The sequence below is a fragment of the Ambystoma mexicanum genome, chromosome 5p, assembly GCF_040938575.1.
Source record: "Ambystoma mexicanum isolate Mex_15411 chromosome 5p, UKY_AmexF1_1, whole genome shotgun sequence".
In the NCBI taxonomy this organism is placed as follows: Eukaryota; Metazoa; Chordata; class Amphibia; order Caudata; family Ambystomatidae; genus Ambystoma; species Ambystoma mexicanum.
Window position 1 is genome coordinate 926,593,337 of NC_090930.1, and position 25,131 is coordinate 926,618,467.

General features: G+C 43.6%; 1 protein-coding gene across 1 annotated transcript in view; it reads right to left on the minus strand.

Moving 5' to 3' along the window:
- The window catches only part of SLC6A20 (solute carrier family 6 member 20), a 531,874-nt gene that overhangs the window by 326,665 nt on the left and 180,078 nt on the right, over nucleotides 1–25,131 (minus strand). The window contains exon 4 of the mRNA XM_069613357.1: nucleotides 5,888–6,115. Coding sequence (XP_069469458.1) covers nucleotides 5,888–6,115 — 228 coding nt within the window. The remainder of the gene's footprint in view (nucleotides 1–5,887; nucleotides 6,116–25,131) is intronic.

Sequence of the window (25,131 nt, forward strand, 5' to 3'; positions counted from 1 at the left end):
AGTACACCATGTACTTACTTTCTGAGAATAGGGTGCGTTTAGGAAAAGTGTTGCTCCTCTTTGGAATAGACCTTTTCGATTCTTACACAGATCTCGGACTCAGTCCCCCCTCCACATTTTTAGTAATGTAGAAATGGCCTGATTCTGAGGTGCATGCCAAAATAGAAAAGCATAATTCCTTTAAGGAACAACACTTTTCTAAACTGCATCAGATTCTCTTGAAAAGCAAAAGTGGCAGATTGGAATCTAATCTGCCACTTTTGTTCGCAAATCCTAGTCCTCTCTTTACGGCTTGGCAACGGTCATGGTGACCGCACCAACCGCTACATTTACACCGAAATAAATAGGTGCTGAATTATGGGACCTGTGAGGTGCTGTCGGTGTAGACAACCGAAATGGGGTCAGTGTTAGGTTTTGTACAAGCGTTCCACCTTAATATATAGCACGCGTTGGCTACAAGATGACACTGTGAACCCACATTGAAGCAGACAATCTAAATATTACGACTGCCTAAATACCATTTTCTTTCTATTGTCTCTGGGGCCTCATTCCAACTTTTAGAAGAGTGCCGCCCAGGATCTGCATGATCAGCGACACTTTTGGGTCTGTAGACATGTGTCTTTTAAGTTATAATTAGGAGCAGGAAGTTCTCTGCACCCGGTAAGCCTATAGCGCTTCTTATTCTTTAATTTTACATTATTTTCCAAAGCAGTTGCCACAACACATCTCTGCCATTCCTCCCGTCGAATCAGAATGTGGGTGGAAGGATTTGGTGGAGGGAATGTATTTCTATGTAGCATTTTCCACGTTATCGGAATCAGGCCCTCAGAGCCTGACTCTGATGTTGTGAAACAAGTAGTGTGGAAATCCGATATTCTCACCTCCAATATCTAGCACCACCATTCTAAGGTGGGTGGAGGGAATGGAGGGAAGATGTTGTGCTTTCCAGCAGCGAAAACTGCTTCAATCTAGCCCTTTCATAGAACATGTGTACCAGTGCACGTGTTTTTTATTTTTCATTTCCATATCTCTTTGTTTTGTTCCTTGGCGCATGCACTTTAGTGCTGGCATGGTACTTTACCTCTTTTTACTTACGTTCACTTCATTTTGTATTACGTGTTTTTTGTTTTTTATTTTTCATTTTTCATATTTTTTCAGTAGTTCCTCAGCGTATGCCCTTTAGCACTGGCATGGCACTTTACCTTTTACCTTTTATCTTATATGCATGAATCTATATACTTTTCTGTATATTCGTTTTAGTTGGCCATTAAACCAGCTACATGATTACGACAACGCCTATCCAATACGCTACGTTCTCAGCGTTTCAGATCACGTGTCTTGGTCACATGATCGTTTACCTAGTTTAAACAGTATGAATCTTTCATCTCATATTCATGTATTTATATACTTTCTGTGTATACGTTTTCAGTTGGCCATTAAATCGGCTATATGGTGACAACAACCTTTATCTAATACGCTATGTACCTAGCGTTTCAGATCACGTGTCTAGGTCACATGATCGTTTTTCAAGTATAAATAGTGTATTACTCGGTGTATCGCGCATAGAGAGTACGAACCGTTACACATGTCGGATTTCTTCTTTAACATTGCGGTAAGCGGATAGATGCTGTATCCTTGTGTTTACTTACTCTGATGATTTAATTGATTGGAGTTTATATCCGTGTTCCCTTTTGGTGCAGACTGAACTCAGACTGTTTTCTATGGTCGTTGGACTTTCATTAAAATTGCTATGCTACATGAATAGATTTAATTTACGATCCCTTCATCCTTTTTCCTCCCCCCCTTTTTTTCGTTACATACAGGTTCTTACTCGTCCTGTCCTGCTCTGCCTTTGGTACTTTGCGGGTACTATACACAGTTCAAGTTGACTTATTTGGAAATTGGTTTACCATACTTTGGCTGGGCCCTGTTGGACCCCACATCGTGCATTAATTGATCTAGTGACCGAGGTCCGAATTATTGGTAAGCATGTTAACTATATCATTTAGGTGCCCTTTAATCCTTTTGTCTCTCAGGTCAATCATATCACACCACTTACTACTATATTTTGTCTCTGTTTTTATAGGGAATTACCCATATCATTTGGAATTAGCTAATATGTGTCTTAGCTACCATTGGACCTTCCATCCTATCCGGGATATCGAATCATTGCAGATGTGAATTTAGTACCTATTTACTTTGTCTTTCTGCTAAACAGGGATTTTTTCTTTGGCACATTTCGGTTACCTTATGCCCGTTTGAGGCTTTATTATGTTCTTTCTTGGAGTCACACCTATGGGTTGTTGGATGGTGATGTCTAAACATGTTTTCTTTTGACCTTAACTAAACCACTGCAATTACACAAACTGTAATGATTACCACGTTCATTGCATTTTTTTATTTCATAATTTGACTTTGTACTTTTTATGCCCTGGATTTCTCAAGTTCTGTGTATTTATAAATATGATTTGAAGTTTCTTATACTGATGATTTCTTTTAATGCATACAATTCCAGATCATTTTTCTCCTGAAGAAGGGGGTGTTCCCAAAAACGCGTAGAGCTCCTCATCACAAGAATATTGTTTTTGGACATTTTTCTGTATTATACAAAATATTTTACTTTTGTTTCTTCTAAGATTGTTTTTCCCATGATGGCCTCATTTGAGTGTTTGGATGTCTACAAATTATAATTCTAACCAGAAGGGTTCTGGTCATCACATTGTGAAAATTGTTTGCTTTGTTGAACCTGTATTCACTTTTTTGAATTAAAAACTTTAACTACAATTGACTCATTTTGTATCAGCTTTAATGGTGTGCAGGGGATGGGAGTGTCTTTAGATTTAGACACTTTTTTCTGCTCTACGTTTGTCACAAGCCCCGTGTCAGAGCCTGTATTCCTCCCGAGCACCCAGAACATTTAAAGTCTTTGTTCTATATAATCTATATTAGTCCTTTAATTTGGTGTGCACCTATTGATCTTTCTATTACCAGTGCACTGCAGGCATTTCTTAAAAGACTGCCACTTTTCTAATTTAGAATGTTTTCTTAAGCTTTCATTAAACTTGAGAAGTGGGGCTGCAATCTAGTAAATGCTATTTTTATAAAGGGAAAACGTGTGCAGTAGAGTTTAACGGAGCTCACAGATGCTGTATTTTAACTCCTTTTTTGACGTGTTAAAAGCAGCGCTTTTGAACGGAGAATCCCCTCCACGTGGCTGTACTGCATTCCTCATGCTTGCTAAGGCTTTTGTCAAGCAGTAAATCAGGCACATGCAAAAGTCGTGGCTTTGAGGCCAGGCCGCACATTATCACTTTAACAGAATATGGTGCTTTGAAGGAAAGCGTTCATCCTTCATGGAAGAAAACATTCCTATTTTTGCATGCATCCCACAATCGGCCCTCAGAGTCAATTTAGCACTCGGTGTGCTCTGCACATGCTAACGCTGAAGCTCCCTTTCTGCAAGCACTTTACGAGGCTTCATGATGCAGCTGCCATGGCTGCTCGACCTCCACGCCTGCCACCCTCAGAATAGCATTTTTGGCGTGGCGAAATGTTGGATTAATAAGGCACATCAGCTGCACATAAGAATCAGTCCTCTAAAAGTAGGTTTACATGCAGCAATGGAACGTGTTTAAGGCCGTGTCTCCATCAACAGCCATTAGGGCAAGCATTTCTGAACACTTTTGGCTGAAGGTTTCTATCAATGCTTCAATTTGCCAAAAGGGGAAAGGAGCAGCTTGTCAAAGGCTCATCTGTGGTATTACAGAAACTTGGTACTGGTGCAAGTGCAATTACTTACCTTAGTTGTAGTTCTTTGCCCAGGTGAAGCAATGAATTGAAAGAAGCTTTTCGCAATAGGGCAATTTTCACCCCAGCGCTTATTGCACTTGCACAAGTGCAACGTTTCTGTAATGCCACCCCAGATTTACAGCATAGAGAGGCGCATCTGACCCAAGTCAGAAAACGTTCTATGGCGCAAATGAGGTGGATGCACTGGTGCATTCTCTTCATTTGCAGCAGCACATGTGCACCCTATCCGCAAAGTGCTTCAAAATGTACCATGGATGCGACCATATATTACAGAATATGTGCAGTGTGCAAGTGCAACTTTGCACGGTAATAGCTTTAAGGCACATATCACCCTAGTGCACAAATGTGTTAAAAGAATGTTTTTGTGCACTATTAGTGCAGTACTGCAATATTGGCCCCAGTGGTAATACCGTACACAATTTGCCTTTGCATTGCTGCAACGTTTCTGTAATCTGTCTATAGGTGTCCTTTCCACACTCACGTGTGCACAAATTCTCCAGATCAGAAGGAATGTTTTTGCACTTCTTGCACTTGAGAGTGAATCAAAATTCACAAAAGGGATGCCAAAGGCGCAGGGGATGCACAATGCATCGGTGGAGCATTTCTGGCGTTTGTGTGTATTTGCTTTCAAATGTAATAGCAGCTGTATGAACTGCTGCTACCCCGCTTGCATGTCTACCCCTCTTTAAGGGATAGGAGTGATTTTATTTTGACCATTCAAGGGATCCCGCCCCGTAAGCAATTCAAGAGAAGGTTCATGCGCGAAATACAATATTAGTTGACTGTTATTTAAAGTGAAGGGGCACTTCATGGCGAGAAGCAATGATAGCATGGGGAGCCTATCCTCCACTAGTGATGAGATAATTCCCCCGACATCAATGCACGCAAGAGGGCTGTCTGGGTCCTCCGTTGGTGCACAGCCCCTGGGAACCCCACAGGTCATCTTTGTGAAAAAGGACACCTAGAAATCATCTTGAATCATTCAAGTACAAAGAGCAACAACCTGCCTTCTTTCTTGAACTGGCGCGAGTCACTGAGAATCTGGCCCACTGCATCTATACCTTCAATTTTGCCAGAATGGTAACCCCTCCTGTGGTGAGTAGTATTCAGATGCAGGGTTTGGAGTACGTTTCTGAAGAATTGATGGTCCCCTACGCAACTAGTTGGTTAATTAGATTTGTACGATGTGTCCTGTAGCCTAGAACATGGTTTGTCTGGGAGCCAAAAACTCCAAAGATTCCTATTGGCAATAGGTATGGGTGAACATGCAAACCTTGGTTGGTAATGCTGTTGGAGAATGGTTGAAACCATTAATTTCCTGTTTATCGATTTGAAAGAAGTTAGCAACTCTTGGTTGCCAACACGTGTTTTGACCTAAGTCTTCATCAAGGTGGAGGGCAAGTGGTGGTTGGTCCTTATTCCCGTTGTTCAGCAGTGTATGCTCCGACACTGCCAAACAACTAGAATTGACCGGAGAATTGACCCGAGAACCAACAGATCGGCTATTCAACCGCCTACCTGAACAGACATTGCTCGAAAACGTAAGGCCCAGACGCCCTTAATAAGGACCAACCACCACTTGCCCTCCTCATTGATAAAGACTTGGGTCAAAACATGCGCTGTCTTTTTCTCACATGCACCTAGCATACGTGCTAGGCCAATTGGATATCTACCAACAAATAAACCTTACATGTGAACACAAACCAAGAGTTGCTAATTTCTTTCAAACCAATAAACAGGAAATTAATGGTTCCAACCATTCTCCAGCACCATTACCAACCAAGGTTTGCATGTTCACCCATAGCATTCAGAGGCATTTCATTTTCCAAGGTCAGAAACTCAATGACATTTTTTAAGCCTAGTAGTAATGCCTAATAGGAGTATGTTTTTCCAAAGCTTGGCAGACATTGAAACAGGGTCTTGGTCATTTGTTTATTTGTATAGCGCGCCTGGCCCAAAGACATCTGGGTCATGATAGCAAGACACTGTGATCTGCACTTCCTCAGAGAAGTCATGTCTTTCTAGATGCTGAAAAACAACGCTTCTTTGGGTGCCACAGCCGGGGGCCCCAGCTCACCTTGCCGGTAGATTCCGTGCCCCGAAGGATACATAGATACACTGCGAACCAAGCCAGGATCAGGCAGACCGCCTGCTCCCACTGGATGCCTCCGCTCTCCCCAATGGACGGCGAAATGTTGATGGTTTCCCTGTACCAGAAGTACTGAGTGGGCGAACTCTTGTCGCATTCTTCAATGTAGCCAGTGAGGTTGCTGTTCAGGGGGCAGGTGGACCACGGCAAGGGGTCCTACAGGGTAAAGAGAAGAGAACATTAGACCTGCAATAGGGACAATGTTGGGCTTTAAAATAACATGAAAGTAGGACATTGATCCAAATGTTAGCACTTCGCATTACAATTTATAGAAGAAAAAGCGAATTCTAAACAGAAGGACGGAACATGACCTGCCTATATAATAATAAATAATAATTCGGCATTTATATAGCGCTACGAACCCTCAGGTATCTGAGCGCTGCTTGTTACCCACGGTGTGTGGTGCTCATTTATCGACCTCGGAAGGATGAAAGGCTGAGTTTGGCCCCGCCAGGATTCGAACCTGCGTTAGCAAGCTCTACACGAACGTCAAAGCGAGCGCTCTACTCGCTGTGCCACTTGAGCGGCTATATAAATCAACATAGCGATTTATATCTCAATTCAGCCAATGGGTGGCCTACACAAAATCAGTAAACGAATGTAAAAGATATGTGATTTCCAGGACGGTGGCCTCCGAGTCACACGTATGTAGTGCATAATTATGACACAGTTAAAATTAATTAGATAGACTATATTCAGACTTTCACAAGTAAAACATGTATCAGTGTCTTATGTAGATGACATCATTTTACAGCTGCAGTGTAAGTAAACGGTCCCTCGTGATACAATTTAGCTATGAAGGCGATTCCGCCTGGGTGCATGCACAAGAGGTGGACACAATGGTGTGCGGGGCCCTGCCGCGTCCCTGTGGAGCCCCTGAACCACTCTGAGTGGATCCTGTAAGCCTTTGAGAAGTTGTCACCCAACAGAGGAGTGCGATGAAACCGCCAACGGTAGTGAAGCAATTGATGATGCTGGCACGGTGGGACTATGCCGGTGCTTTGGAGGAGCTCACCACATCTCTGCTTTGGCATGGCGGCACTATGCCGGTGCATTGGAGGAGCTCACCACATCTCCGCTTTGGCATGGTGGGACTATGCCGGTGCATTGGAGGAGCTCACTACATCTCCGTTTTGGCATGGTGGGACTATGCTGATGCATTAGAGGAGCTCACCACATCTCCGCTTTGACATGGTGGCCCTATGCTGGTGCATTGGAGGAGCTCACCACACCTCTGCTATGGCATTGCAGCACTATGCCAGTGGATTGGAGAAGCTCACCACATCTCGGCTTTGGCATGGCGGGACTATACCGGTGCATTGGAGGAGCTCACCACGTTATTATTTTACTTATTTCTGCTTTGACATGGCGGGACTATGTTGGTGCATTGGAGGAGCTCACCACATCTCCACTTTGGCATGGTGGGACTATGCCAGTGCATTGGAGGATCTCACCACATCGCTTTGGCATGGCAGGACTATGCAGTGCTTTGGAGGAGCTCACCTCATTTCTAGCTTGCATGCGGCCTCTAGCTTGCATGCGGCCTCTAGCTTGCATGCGGCCTCTAGCTTGCATGCGGCCTCTAGCTTGCATGACATATGAGGGGTCAAAGAAATCACTAATAAATACATTCAAAGTCAATAGTAACGTCCCGTTCATGAATATCTTTCACGAAATGTGTGCAATTTGTATCAGTATCAGTGAGCTGGTGCACATTATTTCCTGTGTCTATTATTTTGACATGATATTTTCTATAATTAGCAATAATACCGTTTGAGCCAGGTGCATGTAGTATTCTTGCGTTTGGCCTATGCAATTTTCTTTCAGAGTTACATAATATTATGCGATTTTATAATTCACCCGATTTGCTTTTTTAAACAAACTCAAAATAAATGCAATGCAGTCACCTTTACCCTTTGACCTTTCCACAGGCAATGTCTGTAATGATCACACAAGGCTAAAAATTATGAATTAAAAACGGGGCAAAGAGTGTATTTCTTAAAACACATCGATTTTGGACACAGTAAGAGGGCGGCTTCCATTTGCTATTCCCGCTTATTTTTTCATTGCACATTTTTTAAATTCTGACATTTCACATTTTTTAAATTCAGGGCCTCTGTAAAATGCTGGTCAGAGTCCCCACAACCCAACATGCTCACGATTAGTGGCCCATAGGTGGGACAGGCAAGTTGTACCTTAAGAATAGGCTATAGGGCCTGATTTAGTCAATCTTAAATTGGCCCTCAAATTAGCCAGTAGGACTGGAGTTGGATCCTTGACTAATTCGGGGATTTTGTAAAATGTACTCCACCAAAGGATTAACTGCTGGTGTAGGAAACCCTGTTCCAGAGGGGGAGGAGTAAGGGAGGAGAGGTCAGAAATAAGTGCAGGCACTGTAGGAAAGGGGTCCGTAGTTTAAGTTGAGTCAGGGCATGGCAGAAGCCTTAAACAGGATTGGCTGATGGAGACAGGCCCTTCCTATAGGCGTTATCCTGCTGGTTTAGCTTATTGTCCCATTTCTGCCCCTTTCTAAGGAGACTTTCTATGAATACTGTGGATAATGGTAAAAGAAATGCCCTGGACCTCCTGCATTCACGACTGCCCCGTCAGTGCTATGTTTGAGCTGTAGGTGCCTCTACGAAGTATAGGGTGATATTTGTTCAGCAAGTGTGGCGCAAGGCGCTATTGTTTTCCCAGACTACAGTAGCAACCAATTATTTGAAAATCACTCTTTCTCCTAATCTTTACAGGTGAAAGACCAGTACCCTTCATCCGTGCTTCAGTATAAATGCATGGGTCTGTACCTATTTCCATATGCATTGTTTGCCAGCAATGTTCATTGGTGACCATTACATTGAGGGCTAGTGTTGCAATGTCTTGGCCATCGTCGTGACTCTGCCCCTTTGCTTCATGTTGGTAGTGGTGTTCTCAGTTTGGATGACAGACTTGGCAAACTAGGGGGATGGTTATGATGTTTGTGCGATTGGGAAATAAGAGTATACCCAACAGCTGGTCGCTCCCACATCTGGCTCTGACATATGGTCAGGTCAACTGAATCCACGATTTGTATTGCTCAGCTTATAGGACCATCATTCTTTCCTCAAACTTAGCCAAAATGTGCAGTCTATAAAAATCAACAGCATATTTACAAAATTAACTTAAACTCAGGGTGCGGGGGGACTTCTAATCACGTGTATCCCCCCATCATTTTGGTGTTTTATAGTGTTAAATCAATGGCACATTTTCAAGGAGCATTTGTGATTTGGGAGGCTTTCAGCAGACAAGACCTGAGTGTTTCAGATACTGAACAACTGATGTAATTGCAAGGGCAGAACTACAAGAAGTGCTCATGGGGTACAGGGAAAGCATGGGTTCTGACCATATACCTCCCTCTGCCAGACCTCAGTGGGTGCTGCCTTTGAGTCACCCCCTTTGGAAGAAGGTGGTATGCAGGATTACAAAATATACAAACTATTTGAGTCCATTAAGGATGCCAACATCTTAATCACGGAGATACATGGTTTATTACATGACATCAACGGCAATAACACCATTGTCCAGCCAAGCTGGGGGGCAAAATCGAATGGTGTCGTGAGCATGCCAGTGAGTGATCTGATTCAGGTAGAAGCAGAGAGAAATGGCAACCAAACCCATTGGCTAACATCAGCAGAGTCAGTAATAGAAAGGCACTGGCCAAGGATGCCCTTATTGATGATGAGGTGGGCAAACAGAGGGATAAGGAGGGAGGAAAGAATTACTGTATTACGCCTACTGAGGCAGGAAGGCATGGACAGTCTGGCTGAAGATTAATTGAGGTACACACCTCAACAGAGATGGCCCAGGAAAAGGATACATTGTTAAGGCTGGATGACCTACAAGGACATCCTCCCAAAGACCCAAGCCCTACCTCACTGTCAAACATTCAGGCTGTAGGCGGAGTTGTGGTGAATCCCTGGGAGTACAACCATCCAACACAACTGCGCCATCACCTATATAACATATACAGTGATTGCACCAGCCATCCCATTATCCAATCATTTTGGGGACCTATCCGATAGTCAGTATGTTGGTGAAAGGAAGCCCGTAATGGCCAAGAAACAAGGTTGTGGGATAAGACTAGGATTAGAGTAATGGGTCAAAATGAATGGAGCTGTTACAGATCTCATGGACAGTCCCAGCCAGGAATGTGGTGGAACAGACTATGCCTCGATCATATCTGGTCAAGCCAATGTTGGGACCAGTCACCCTGCTCACCATTCTGCTGAGCCCAGCACCATTTCAACTCCAAGGTGTGGCTATAGTTGTTATAAGGGGATGGACTATAATCTGATAACGATCGAGCTAAAAAAACTGAGGGAAGCAGTGACATTTTTAATCGAGAAAGATCAGTGGCGTTATTATTGCTGCCCCTTTAATAAATTCCACCTCCAATGGCTGCTGCAATAGTAATAGTACACCCAGGGGGCAATTGTACATTGGATCATTACCAACCCCTACCTCAAGTGTCATCCAAGAAAGTTTCCAGGTGTGACAAATCAACTTCCGTGGCACGAGTGGTCCCGGGCTGAAAACCATCACTAAGCCCCACACCTCTAGTACACTAGAAGGGAACCGAACAGATTGGAAACACAAGTCAATTATAAACCTCCTTGTCCATTTTTGGTAAAGTGGACGGAACGGCAGGCTTATCTCTGCAAGGTCGTGGATCGTTGGTTAGTTGCAAGACAGGGAAAATCCAACTATTACCCAATGATAAAAGAGACTGTCCAATCAAGGTTGTATAAACATATCTACTTTATTTTTATCATAACAGAGAGTTCTACCACACTACAAAATGCAGCCCACCCTGTAAAGGATTACAGAGGACAGACAGCTTCAAGAAGGAAAGGGGATGCACTCTGCATACTGACAGGAGAGTAGTCAGTAAAGTAATTAATCACAATGTTCAAGGATACTTGGTCTCAGCACAAAGGGAGCAATGGTCGTAAAATGTCACCAGGGGCCTTCAAAGAAGGTCCAGGGGGACAGAACCACAATGTACCTTGGATTTGTAGAAGTTCTTGGTGCTCAAAAGGGTCGAGTCAGTTTCAGGCCGCTTTGCAGCTTCTGTGACAGAGTTCAAGATGGGAGATGACGGTCTCAAAAATGTCCTTTCAGGTGGACGCTGGTAGATGCTTGTCAATGCACTCCTCCTAGCTTCTTCCCTGGGCTTGTGTCATCCTTTAAGGTGGACGGGCCAAAGCTGAGGAGAGTGTTGCAGGCAACAGCCTTGTCCTTCTTTCGGTTCAGAGACTCTCTGGCACTTCACACATAAGAAGCTTGCTTGCATAACCTAGCAGGGTGCACTGTTTGCTGGCAGGGTGGGTCCTCTGAGTTCGGTATCTCCCTTTGCTCCCTGAGAGATGTTTAGGGGAGGGATCTTGATTCCCTCTTGGAAATCCTGGCCTTCTTTCACTGGCGGAAGCTGTAAGGCAGACTGTACCTTCAGCCAGGGTCCAAATGAGTCCTTCTTGTTACTCCTTGCAAAGTCTTCAGATGATCTGCTAAGAGCGGGGCTCAGCCCTCTTTTAAACCCAAATGGGCCCCAGTGATTGGTGCAGGCTAAGCCTACCTTAATGAACCGATCCTGGGTCCCCACCAACAATCTTTTGTTATGTGTTAGGTCATAACCAGAGTGTTTTGCAACAGGAAAGATTAAGGGGTGAAAACATGCATTACTACGTCCCACACATTTTCCTGCCTTTGGTGGATCAAAATGTCTCTCTGGTTAATTGAACTCTCTGTGGTTCCTGATCAAAGCGCAGGTCTCCCCTTGAAGTTGTGGTGAGAACAGATATTCTGTCTCCATCAAAACACATACTTCTACCCTCTGAAAGGGGGTCCCCATGCGGGGGTTGTCTACTATAACCAGTTGTCACAGACATGGCAGTTCACTACCCTTGTAACTAAGAGGCGGGAGATCACTTCAAATTGACACAGATGCATATCAAAAAGATTTTGGGTTTCCTTTCCTCTTTGTCAGCTCTTCGACCAGGAGTCTCACAGGCCTGCTTCAATTAACTTCTCATCAGTTTGTGCTGCCATCAGCAGGGCGGACAATGGATAGGGCGGATCCATGGAGCCTTTGTCAGTTAATGAGGCTGGGCATGGCAGGTGGAAGGTTTTGCCTTCCACCTTCTTGAGATGATTTGATGTACCCGTGGCTGTCACATTCTAGCTGAACACGACAGGAGGACTGCGCCTGTAGGCTGTCTCCACCCAGAGTACACGTGACTATGTGTTTGTTGTGTGGCAAGCATAGGAAAATGTGTGCAGATTAGTCTGACACATTTTCTGGAGGTTGATCTCTCATCATTCAATTTCCTTACAAAATTTCTAAAAAGCCCAGGCGAGTACACACTTCCCGTGTGGATGGTCAAATTCCTCACACCAGGTGCAGGGGACAATGCTGAACATTGGTGGCAAACCTTCCGGCAAACCAGCTTCGCTACTCAAGCCAGCAAAATTGCTCAGAACCTAAGAAGGACCAACACCAGCTATAACTGATTTTATAGATCATTATATCCAAGCCAACCCAACAAGGAAGCCACTTAGTGATATTAGACCTGACAAGAACCAGCTATATAACCGGGCAAACTGTAGGCCCAGCTGGAATACCGCACAGTGGAGTAGGAATGAGAGGCCAGCGGGGTATCAGTGCATATTTATGTATAATGTTCCAAGGATACTACCAAGTTAACTTGAAAATAAGCAGTCACATACAAACAAAGTTATCCACTGGCTACGACATGTTAGGGGTTGTACATCAATTATAAAAGATGTCATCATCCAGTGTGAAAGAGGGGAGATGTCCACTGGGCTTGATGATTTAATTCAGAAGTTCCTGGCAGAGGGCCTTCTAGCAATAGAGTTACGCTCTTACCCCCACAATGGCTCTAAGATATCATTGAGACCATTCCACCCTAATAGGGGAGTATTTTGTGGGAGAATGGAGTTGGGGGTCATATGCCTCCCACCAACCCATTAATGGTCAGGGGTGGGAGGGTGTGGATTGACTAATGTGACATGGTCCCACTATGGCTACTCCAGTACCATTTAACCTTAAACTCCTAACATGTAATATAGGTGGCAGTGAGAAACATCTGGAAGACCCGGATTGGAAAGAATTAATTCATGACCACAATCTAATCTGTATCCAAGAGTCCTGGGCTGTTGAGCCGAAAGCGAACCAGAGCTACACTACCTATGCAACTACGGCAGAAAATGGCATCAGAGGCAGACCAAAAGAAAAACCTTTCACCTTGGTGGGCTCTAATTTAAACTGGGCAATTGACTATCGCCCTACTGGCACTCCTGATCACCAACATATTGTAGCAACCACTACTGAAGCCATCAAAATATATTTATTTAACATATATAGCTGGCCCAATGGGGAGGTCGACTCGAAAAGCCTGCTTATTATGCACGATCACATGCTAAATGGTCAGCCAACAAGTAAAGCCTCCCCACTTATTCTGGCTATGGGTGATTTAAATCTACAATACGAACCGCTGAGAGCACTTGATGACTTGTGGGGATGCAGCATGGTGGATCCCCACACTGGTGGCCGATTATCTGCACAAGGCTCACACAGGGGCCATTGAGGTGGCCTCACTCTTGCTCGATTTAAATATTAGGGCATGCAATGGACGCCTCAAACATGATCATCCGGCTAAGAATAATTTTCAGTGACATAATGGTTCTTCAGGAATAAACTATATTCTGATAAGTGTTAAAGACCGGAGTTTGGTCGACACCTTTAAAGTTCTAAATCGGTGTGAGAGTGATCACAAGTCACTTGCATGTTTTATTCATCTCCCAAACTGGGATTCTTGCAGTACTCTGGAGGAAGCAAGGGAGGCTGAAATTGAAGTCTTTGGTCATGCTAGGTGATGATAAAATGGGTTCGCATTGGAGAACGTAATCTTGAACCTAATATCTAGGATGCCGTTGGTGAGAACATCACAGCAATTAGCGACCCAGTGACCAACGCCCAATCAATACTGGTGGAGTATCAAGTCTAGCTCAAAAGCTTTCTACATTCTTTACTAAACCATCCAAGGAGTTCAAACACAGTATGTTGAAAACACAGGGTTGGTTTGATGAGGATTGTAGGATCATTAGGGAAGGAATCCTATCCTGTCTAAAGGAGGGACGACCAGTAGATGAACCGTGTCTTTGTAACCTCTGTGCCACATGTAAATACACCATCCAAAGGAAAAAGGAACCCTCCACAGGGACAAATGGGGAACTCTGCTACATATCTGCGGGAACAATGATTCATTTTTATTTTAGAACCTTGTGGTGGGTAAAGATGCAAATGAATCTCGCGACATTCAATGCAGCATAACTCCTGATATTTGGTGTAACCACGTCAGTGAGTTGTACAAGGATCCATCAGCCTTCCACCACGAAGACCCTACGGCAAGCCAGAGGTCTCTGCAGGAGGAAACGAGCCCTAATGTTACTATAATGAAGGTTGAGGGGGCAATATGTGCCCTGGGGAGCGGGAAAGCTCCCGGCTCGGATAAAATCACAATAGACTTATACAAAGACAAACTAACAGTCTGGGAGCTGGTTTTATGCCATGTTTCTAATGCTGTCTTTCAACTGGAATCAGTCCCGGAATCCTGATGCAAGGCAGAGATAGTTCCCATTTACAAAAAGGCTGGGAGGGAATCCCCGGGAAACTATCACCCCATATCTTTATCAGATGGGGCAGAGAAAATGTACGCCAAAGTAATCCTTGGACGCCTTCAGGACTGGGTTGATTCTGCCGGGATTATAAACTATCGCCAGGAGGGCTTCCAGCAGGCTATAAGCACTTTGGAGCCGACCTTTAGGCTTCATATGATTTTGAAGAAGTACGCAGCCCTCAATAAAAGTACGATTTATGCAGCCTTCGTTGATCTACGGATCAGATTTGATTGCATTCCAAGAATGCAGCTGTGACAGGTTCTGGCTGATTACAACATCCTCCACTATTTATTGGCCATAATCCCGGAATCATATTCTGGTAATAAAGCGTCAGTACGCTGGGGACTGGGAGGCGAATTTACCAAGCCTTTCAATGCCCAGCGTGGTGTGTGCAGAGGAGTGTTTTGGCTCCTCTCCTCTTTTACCTATATGTCAACAAGGTAATGAAGGAGTTGGTGCCCCACTGCCTTGAGCCTCCTAAAATGGGCAACAGTCGTTACTCTGCGTTATTCTTTGCAGATGACGCAGTCAACTACTCTGATGGGTATCAAACACGCTCTGACCATCTTCACCAGCAAATGCAAAGAATTACGCCTAGAGCTTCATAAAGCTAAAGCTAAAACCAAAACTATGGTGTTCAGACATAGGTTAGCACAATATACCAACCTGGCCATCAAAGTAGAAGTTCCAACACTCGAGCAGGTATCTGCCTACTACCTGGGCATTCGATTTTCTGAAAATGGTCTTTGGACCTGACAACTGACCAATGGCAGTGTAACCTTAGAGAAGCACAGCAGTGGGATAAGAAGATTCTCGGCATGCCACAGTGGGGGTGCAGTGACTCCTGCTGTACAGCTCTATGTATTGCAGGCTATACCTTCAGCTGTTTATGGTGCAGAGGTTTGGGGACATACGTTAGCTATGGCAACAGTCATAGTGGAAAACAAATGTTTTGCATTTCTGCTCATGCAGCCGGCTAGTGCCACAAATATAATTGTACACATTCAGTGCAATTTATGTCCAATTGTAGACCTCATCTGTCTTAAAACCCTGCCACTTTTACCAGAATTTGGTGCACCCAAGACCTGAGAAGTATAAACACACACATCCTGTCACTGGAAGGATGTCGTTCACTTCCATGGTTTAGACATGTGCCATTTCGGCTAAGCAAACTGAACTTTGCTGACTTCTGGGACTCACCACACCACATGTAAAAAGGGTCAAATGAGATGGTACAAAAAGCTGCAACAGATGCATCAAGACGACCAATGGAAGCAGCATGCCTCAAGCTTAGCAGCGAATTGATATACTTGAGAACTAATAGGATTTTGGTTTTGAACAGTATTTGGATGTTATCAGCCCACGTTTTGCACGCACACTTTATTTTGAACTTATGTCCAACACTTTGAGGGTTGTGAGTTTTACAAAAAATTGGAAGAGTTCCAATAGTGCAGCCTGTCCGGTTTCTGGAGCTTTATGTGAGTTGATCGGCCATTTTATGCTGTTTTGTACAGGTTACATGAACCTAAGAGCTATATACTTGCTTCCTTTTTTCCGGTTGGCGAGTATTTGTAGGTCAGCAGATGCATTGGACTACTGCAAACATTCTGGGGACATTAAGGTGGTCCATTTTGTAGTTAGGTTCCTCCATTGGGCATGGCTGCGGAGCCTCCGAGCGATCAATATTAAATAAACTAACCCCCCTATTTGGGTAGAGTTGACTATTGATCGCTTAACTTACCAACAAACCCAGTAACAGTACGTTTGCGTCTGGCAGGCGAACCTCTCTTCAGCTGCATGTCCTAAAAGGGTCTAACTACCTAAGACAATCCTCGTGACCTGTATTGGAATATTGCTTGTCCCTTTAGACAATACATGTCTTTAGTAACTGTTCGTGCTTTTAGCTAGTTTTAACAAATACTGTGTGTTATATACTGTTTTTGTTTTAAACCTATTTTTATGGGGATTTAGATAAAACAACTATAGCCCCCCCAACCTCTCAACCCCCAAATCCACCTGGCAGAAGTAGTGCTCTCGTAGCTTTCCTCATCTCTGGTAGTCTATGGGATTTCATTCAGTTACATGATGTCCAATATTCTCAGATTATGTGGGCACCACTGGCGTACATAATCCCCTTTAAGGAAGTCCACAACCATTGCCCAATCTTGTTGACATTTGCAGGCTTCCCCTTGCAAGTTTTATGTCATCAATTCCATTGCCATAAACCCCCACAGTTTATGCAACCAGCCCCTTGTCGTTGTCGGCTGCTTTCGTTTCCAGCATTTCAAGATTACCAGCCATGCGGGGGTTGTCTACTATAACCAGTTGTCACAGACATGGCAGTTCACTACCCTTGTATCTAAGAGGCGGGAGATCACTTCAAATTGACACAGATGCATATCAAAAAGATTTTGGGTTTCCTTTCCTCTTTGTCAGCTCTGCGACCAGGTGTCTCACAGGCCTGCTTCAATTAACTTCTCATCAGTTTGTGCTGCCATCAGCAGGGCGGACAATGGATAGGGCGGATCCATGGAGCCTTTGTTAGTTAATGAGGCTGGGCATGGCAGGTGGAAGGTTTTGCCTTCCTCCTTGAGATGCTTTGATGTACCCGTGGCTGTCACATTCTAGCTGAACATGACAGGAGGACTGCGCCTGTAGGCTGTCTCCACCCAGAGTACACGTGACTATGTGTTTGTTGTGTGGCAAGCATAGGAAAATGTGTGCAGATTAGTCTGACACATTTTCTGGAGGTTGATCTCTCATCATTCAATTTCCTTACAAAATTTCTAAAAAGCCCAGGCGAGTACACACTTCCCGTGTGGATGGTCAAATTCCTCACACCAGGTGCAGGGGACAATGCTGAACATTGGTGGCAAACCTTCCGGCAAACCAGCTTCGCTACTCAAGCCAGCAAAATTGCTCAGAACCTAAGAAGGACCAACACCAGCTATAACTGATTTTATAGATCATTATATCCAAGCCAAACCAACAAGGAAGCCACTTAGTGATATTAGACCAGACAAGAACCAGCTATATAACCGGGCAAACTGTAGGCCCAGCTGGAATACCTCACAGTGGAGTAGGAATGAGAGGCCAGCGGGGTATCAGTGCATATTTATGTATAATGTTCCAAGGATACTACCAAGTTAACTTGAAAATAAGCAGTCACATACAAAGTTATCCACTGGGTACGACATGTTAGGGGGTGTACATCAATTATAAAAGATGTCATCATCCAGTGTGAAAGAGGGGAGATGTCCAATGGGCTCGATGATTTAATTCAGAAGTTCCTGACAGAGGGCCTTCTAGCAATAGAGTTACGCTCTTACCCCCACAATGGCTCTAAGATATCATTGAGACCATTCCACCCTAATAGGGGAGTATTTTGTGGGAGAATGGAGTTGGGGGTCATATGCCTCCCACCAACCCATTAATGGTCAGGGGTGGGAGGGTGTGGATTGACTAATGTGACATGGTCCCACTATGGCTACTCCAGTACCATTTAACCTTAAACTCCTAACATGTAATATAGGTGGCAGTGAGAAACATCTGGAAGACCCGGATTGGAAAGAATTAATTCATGACCACAATCTAATCTGTATCCAAGAGTCCTGGGCTGTTGATCCGAAAGTGAACCAGAGCTACACTACCTATGCAACTACGGCAGAAAATGGCATCAGAGGCAGACCAAAAGAAAAACCTTTCACCTTGGTGGGCTCTAATTTAAACTGGGCAATTGACTATCGCCCTACTGGCACTCCTGATCTCCAACATATTGTAGCAACCACTACTGAAGCCATCAAAATAAAGTTATTTAACATCTATAACTGGCCCAATGGGGAGGTCGACTTGAAAAGCCTGCTTATTATGCACGATCACATGCTAAATGGTCAGCCAACAAGTAAAGCCTCCCCACTTATTCTGGCTATGGGTGATTTAAATCTACAATACGAACCGCTGAGAGCACTTGATGACTTGTGGGGATGCAACATGGTGGATCCCCACACTGGTGGCCGATTACCTGCAGAAGGCTCACACAGGGGCCATTGAGGTGGCCTCACTCTTGCTCGATTTAAATATTAGTGCATGCAATGGACGCCTCAAACATGATCATCCGGCTAAGAATAATTTTCAGTGACATAATGGTTCTTCAGGAATCAACTATATTCTGTTAAGTGTTAAAGACCGGAGTTTGGTCGACACCTTTAAAGTTCTAAATCGGTGGGAGAGTGATCACAAGTCACTTGCATGTTTTATTCATCTCCCAAACTGGGATTCTTGCAGTACTCTGGAGGAAGCAAGGGTGGCTGAAATTGAAGTCTTTGGTCATGCTAGGTGATGATAAAATGGGTTCGCATTGAAGAACGTAATCTTGAACCTAATATCTAGGATGCCGTTGGTGAGAACATCACAGCAATTAGCGACCCAGTGACCAATCCTCGTGACCTGTATTGGAATATTGCTTGTCCCTTTAGACAATACATGTCTTTAGTAACTGTTCGTGCTTTTAGCTAGTTTTAACAAATACTGTGTGTTATATACTGTTTTTGTTTTAAACCTATTTTTATGGGGATTTAGATAAAACAACTATAGCCCCCCCCAACCTCTCAGCCCCCAAATCCACCTGGCAGAAGTAGTGCTCTCGTAGCTTTCCTCATCTCTGGTAGTCTATGCGATTTCATTCAGTTACATGATGTCCAATATTCTCAGATTATGTGGGCACCACTGGCGTACATAATCCCCTTTAAGGAAGTCCACAACCGTTGCCCAATCTTGTTGACATTTGCAGGCTTCCCCTTGCAAGTTTTATGTCATCCATTCCATTGCCATAAACCCCCACAGTTTATGCAACCAGCCCCTTGTCGTTGTCGGCTGCTTTCGTTTCCAGCATTTCAAGATTACCAGCCATGCCACTATTATCATAAACATGAAGGCCTTGCCATGAGCCCTAGTGGGCAGCCGGAACCCCGGATCAAACAGACCGCACATCAATTCCCTTGGTGTCAGAGCTACATTGAGGGTTAACATTGTCCTTATCTGGGTCGTGACCTCCTCCCAAAATGTCCCCATCACCGGACTCTCCCATAGGTATGTCTCCAATCCCCTCTCGTAATACATCCCCTCCAACACTTCTCTGGGGTTGCCGGGAATATTTTGTGCAGCCTCTCCGGGGTATAATGCCACTGGACTATTATTTTATACCAAGCTTCCGTAATATGAATCAACCTCACCAGCTTAGGTATGTTCGCCCACAAGTGTTCCCAATGTTCCCTTGGGATATCCGTTCCCAGTGTCTTTTAACGTCTGTGCATATATCCCCATGCCTGGCCCGAATCCCCTTCCATTAGAATCGAATATTCAACACCATCTGCCTGTTTCCTGTATGTGTGGTGATGAACTTTTCAAATGCTGTGAGCTCTCTCCCCGCAGCTGCTTTCCCACCTACGCTAGCTATCCAGTGTCTCAATTGGTAATATTCCATTCTATTCTTTTCAGAAAGTCCCATAGGCCATTTACATTCCATAAACGTGCGGATGTCAGTTCCCTGCATCATATCCCACATCTTTGTGCACCCCACATTCTGCCATTGCCTGAACACTCCCTGTACAGTCCCTGGTTGGAATTGTGTGTTCCCAAATAGCAGGGTAACGGGGGGCGGGCACTTAGAAAGAAATCCCTTTTCAAGTAGGTGGTCCCATATATCACACTCCACTGCCAAAACCTGACTTATCCATGTTTTCTGGGGCCTGTCTCATCTATGTAGCCATAGGAGCCCTTCGAGGATGACCCCGCCACTGCTCTATTCATCCTTACCCAGGGTTTCGAAATGTCTCCGGTAAACCATTCTTGCACTACTCTCAACTGTGCGGCCTCGTAACACTTTGTAAAATTCGGGAGACCCACCCTGCCTTGGTCTCTTCGTGCCACTAATGTACTTAATGCTACTCTCTAGGGTTTATTTCATCATAAAAATCTTATCATAGAAATTTAAATCTTTAAATCATAAAAAATGGTATTTATTGCCACAAAAAATAGATGCAGAACTGGAATCGGGAGAGCCTGGAAATAGTAAAGAACCCTCAGTAGTTTTACCATCTTTATGGTTGCCCCCCTTCCTAGCCATGAGATACAAAGTGGGGTCTTTTTTTAAAAATTTTTTTGGTTGGCTTAAATCAATTAACCTTTCAAAAAAAAATTCATAGTAAAACAAATCACATCTCATCACATTAAAATCATTATGATTTTCAATATAAAACAAAGCAAATACATAACATCATCATCATGATAATAATTCAAGAATAAAAAAGATAATGGGAAGAAAGGATACAGCAAAGGAAACATTAAACAGGGTACTTAGCTAGATCAAGCCAATCTTAAAACCACACACAAATTAGGTATAAGGCTTCAACATTTAGATATAAGGCTATTAAATAAACTAATTAACTAATCAAACTGTGTGCAACACTATGTTTAAGAATTGCATAGTGGCTATTCTTAGCAAAACTTTAGGTGTGGTAAATAGCTCGTACCATAGTTCATCAGTAAAGCGAGTTATGTAATGTGTTTGAGTTAGCTTATAAAAGATGGTTTCCCTTTGTTTCTCTAAGGCAGCACACTCAATTATTATGTGTTTTAGTGTTTCTTCGATTCCATCAATTTTACAGAATCGACAATACGATACATCAGGTTAAATTAGACCTCTTCTTAGTAAAATTTGATTGGTTGGCCATAAATTCAAACGAAATCTTAAAATTTGATTTCTTAGTGTAATTGACGGGCACTTCAATAGATAATCTGCTGCCTGCCGAAATGTTTTATGACCAAAAGATGCTCTATCAAAGTCTTTTAATTGTAAGCATTTTTGTTGGGTAAGGTGCCAGTCCAGTTGGTACAATTTGAGCTTGGCTCTAGTTGGATTGTTAAGCAGGAGATCTGGAAGTGGGGTCCATTTACCCAGCTCTAACTTCAGCTGCTGGAGCAACCTCAGAACAATTTTATCATACATCTGCGATATTGCGTTGGCTATATTAACCCCTAGGTACCTAGTACTGTTGTTTGCCATCACAAATGGGGAATATGAAGGCAGAGCTTACCTCTGTGTCTGCGAGTGCCCCAAGTCGAGCAGCTCTGACTTCCCCATGTTAACCTTGAGACCCGCTACTTGCTCTATTTCTGTCAATTCCGCAATAAGTGCTGGTATCGATAGCTCAGGGTGTGTCAGTGTTATCAGCACGTCATCCACAAAGGTGGCTTAGTTGTGCTCCACCCCTCCAAAATAAATGCCCTTTATCGCTGGGTTCTGTCAGAGTTTAACAAGGAATGGCTCCAGATATATTGCGAGGAGAAGCAGTGACAGAGGGCATCCCTGCCTTGTGCCCCAGCCTATTTCTAAATACGTGACAGTTGCATGTTAATTGACAAGCGCATTGTCAGGGCCTTATAATGTGCTTTTACCATCTCTATAAACCTAGCTCCCATCCCCATTTGCTCCATACTAGTAAACAAAAAGGGCCACTCCACCCAGTCGAATGCCTTTTCGGCATCTAATGACACCAGTACTGATGGAATCTGTTTTGTGATGACCTTCTCTATCAAATGGGCAACCCTCCAAATGTTATCCCAGGTCTGTCTCCCCATGATGAACCCCAACTGGTCTGTGTCAATTAAGTCTGGAAGAAGAGGCACTAATCTTGCTGCCAAAATACCTGTGTACAATTTTGTGTCTATGTTCATCAATGCAATAGTTTGGTTCAACCCGTATTTAGTGAAGTCCTTGCCCGGTTTCCTAAATACCACCACTTTTGCCTCTGTCATGGTTGGTGATACCCCCCCTTTAGCCGCGATCGAGTTAAGTAAAGCCACCAGCCTTGGGGTCAGCTTCCGAGCATACTTTTTATAAAATGCTGCCGGGAATTCATCCGGTCCCAGGGCTTTATTCATTGGTAGTGCCTTGATGGTTGCCTCTACCTCCTCCTCCCTCATGTCCCCTTCCAGCCTGTAAGTGATTTCAACCCGGCACTTCACCTAAGTCAATGCCTAGCGTGGGATGCACAATTGAAACCCTTAATTATTTATTTATGTCTATAAGTTCTTTTATTTCTCAATGATGTACCCTTATATCACGCCCCTCTCTTTGAATCCCCCCCAACATTGAACCAGGAAGCAGGCTGTTTTGCAAAGTTAAAATATTTATTTATGGATTTCACAATACATATATCACACTACTTTAAGGGTTATACAATTATCACCAATGGGGTCAATAAATCTCTTTAATCAGAAGGAGTAATGATAGGAAAATAATGCAGCATAGAATAATACTTTGTGTGGGTTCAATCAAAATGCAATGTGATTACTCTTTCCCCCTGCACACTACTCAATCCCCCCAATATGAAATATAAAGAGATGGAAGGAGAGAAAACAGGTTTCTGGAATACAGAATTCAACAAAGGAGTATCAATCCCAATTTCCCCCCCAGCAAACACAGAGAAAAACAGGAATGATTGCAACGTGTCAAAAATGGTTTTAAAGTTGGCTTTGCATAAATGGTAAAAACACTGAAAATGGATTTAATTCACTAAAATGGTTTCCATACTAGTGGGAGCCGCTTTGTATGGTTTCAGACCAACACTAGCCATGATTATCGAATAACTAGCAGGTTGAAAACTTAATTCTGAGGTCGGATGCAATGAACAGCTATTTCACACGTGATGGATTTGAGTCAAACGAAAAATTTGCGGCAAACTTTTCCGTGTGCGGTAAGCGCAATTGCAGAATAACTATAAGGACTTGGGATGCGGTCTTGGGTTTATTGGAAAGCTGAGGATGGTAGCTTCAAGTAGACACTTACATTCCGTTTCTAGCATACACGGTGAAAACGTTATGAAGGTTTTTGTGGAGGTCGGTTTTTTAGAAAGAGTCAAAATTTGCAAAAGAAAGATGCGCTTTTTAAAATGACAAACAATATTTTTTTACACTAGGGGTAGACTATGAATTCGCAAACTACATGACAGCGCAGCCACCAGCCCAGGATATCACTGGTTGATATGGCCTGCCGAGACGCTCGCCTTTCTTCAGAAAATATATTAGCGCAAAGATGATTTTAACACTACTATTACCAAAGGACTATAGGGAGGAGGGAAAGAGTTCAGGTAAGACAAAAGAATTCTAACAATGCAGTTCGGGAAATAAGAGAATAGGTTTGGATAGGATGACTTATGGATAATACATGTGCTAGTGACAATCCTATGCTATGGATATTCACTACCAATGTTTGGAATGGACCCGTCAGGGATCTGGTCAAAGATTTATGGACTGGAATTCTGCTAGCACACCGGCCTGGACTCAAGGTGCTCTGGTTCTGCAATCAGCAAGGCACTCTGGACACTGCACAGCGGGATTGGACTGGATCTCACGGGTTCTGGTTCGCAGCTATCTGGTCACAGCAAGCTTTACTGGTTTGGATCTTGGGATTCTGGCAATAGTTTTGAGCAAGAAAGCAGCACAGCTCAGCCAGGCTGTTCTTTTTGTTCCCCTTAGAGATCCGGGGTAAAATCTGGTTTCAGGATTTTAAAGGCCAAGCTGAGAAAAGTTCAGCTTTGGAAGTTCTGGAGTCTGGAGCCTGGAATATGGATTTCTCTTGTAAAGTGCTCTGCCAGCAACCGGATGGTGGGTGAATGTGTGTGTCTAGGTCCTACGCTATCTCTATCTATGTATTTTCTAAAGGGGTGGGTATGCTGAATCATGCTAGGCACAGCCCTAGGTATTCTATTGGTTAGGGTCTTTCCTCTACCTTGATTTGAGAAGAAAACAGGGTATCATCACGACGCTGTGTTTTATGGTCCAGGGAAAAACCTCCCCTTGGTTTCTGCACATGAAATCTATTTTTCATACAAGACATATTTACAATTTTACAAACTTGATAGTAATGGCATATTGATATCACAGATTTGGTGGAGCAAGTATTCATCCGGGCCCCATCGCGGTGAGAGCTTGGGTCTAGATTTGGCAATTTTTCGCACTTTTGATCTGGTACCCAATGTCAGATTTATCCCCAATTTTACACATATGTGCGCATGATATCTGGGCATAATCATGTGAAGTTTCATGTTTCTGGCATCACCACAATTGCTACAAAACCACATATTCTGTAGTCTTGTCCCTGAACATAACACAGAGTTCTGAGTACTTTTAAAACGTGACCAGAATTTTTATATTAACAATACTGTCATTTTACAATTTTTACAATTTCGCACAGTTCTGTGTCAGTCCTTTTCAAAAATATACTTTTCTGTGTTTTCAGAATATACAACACTGTCTGTCCTACCCCCAAAGTTTTGGTGGGTCAAGAGCAATCCCTGCATCTTTCCTCTGGCAGGAGTTTCTGTTGACACTTGCATCTGCATATTCTTTTCAGCCAAGGGAGTCCTTTGTCTCTC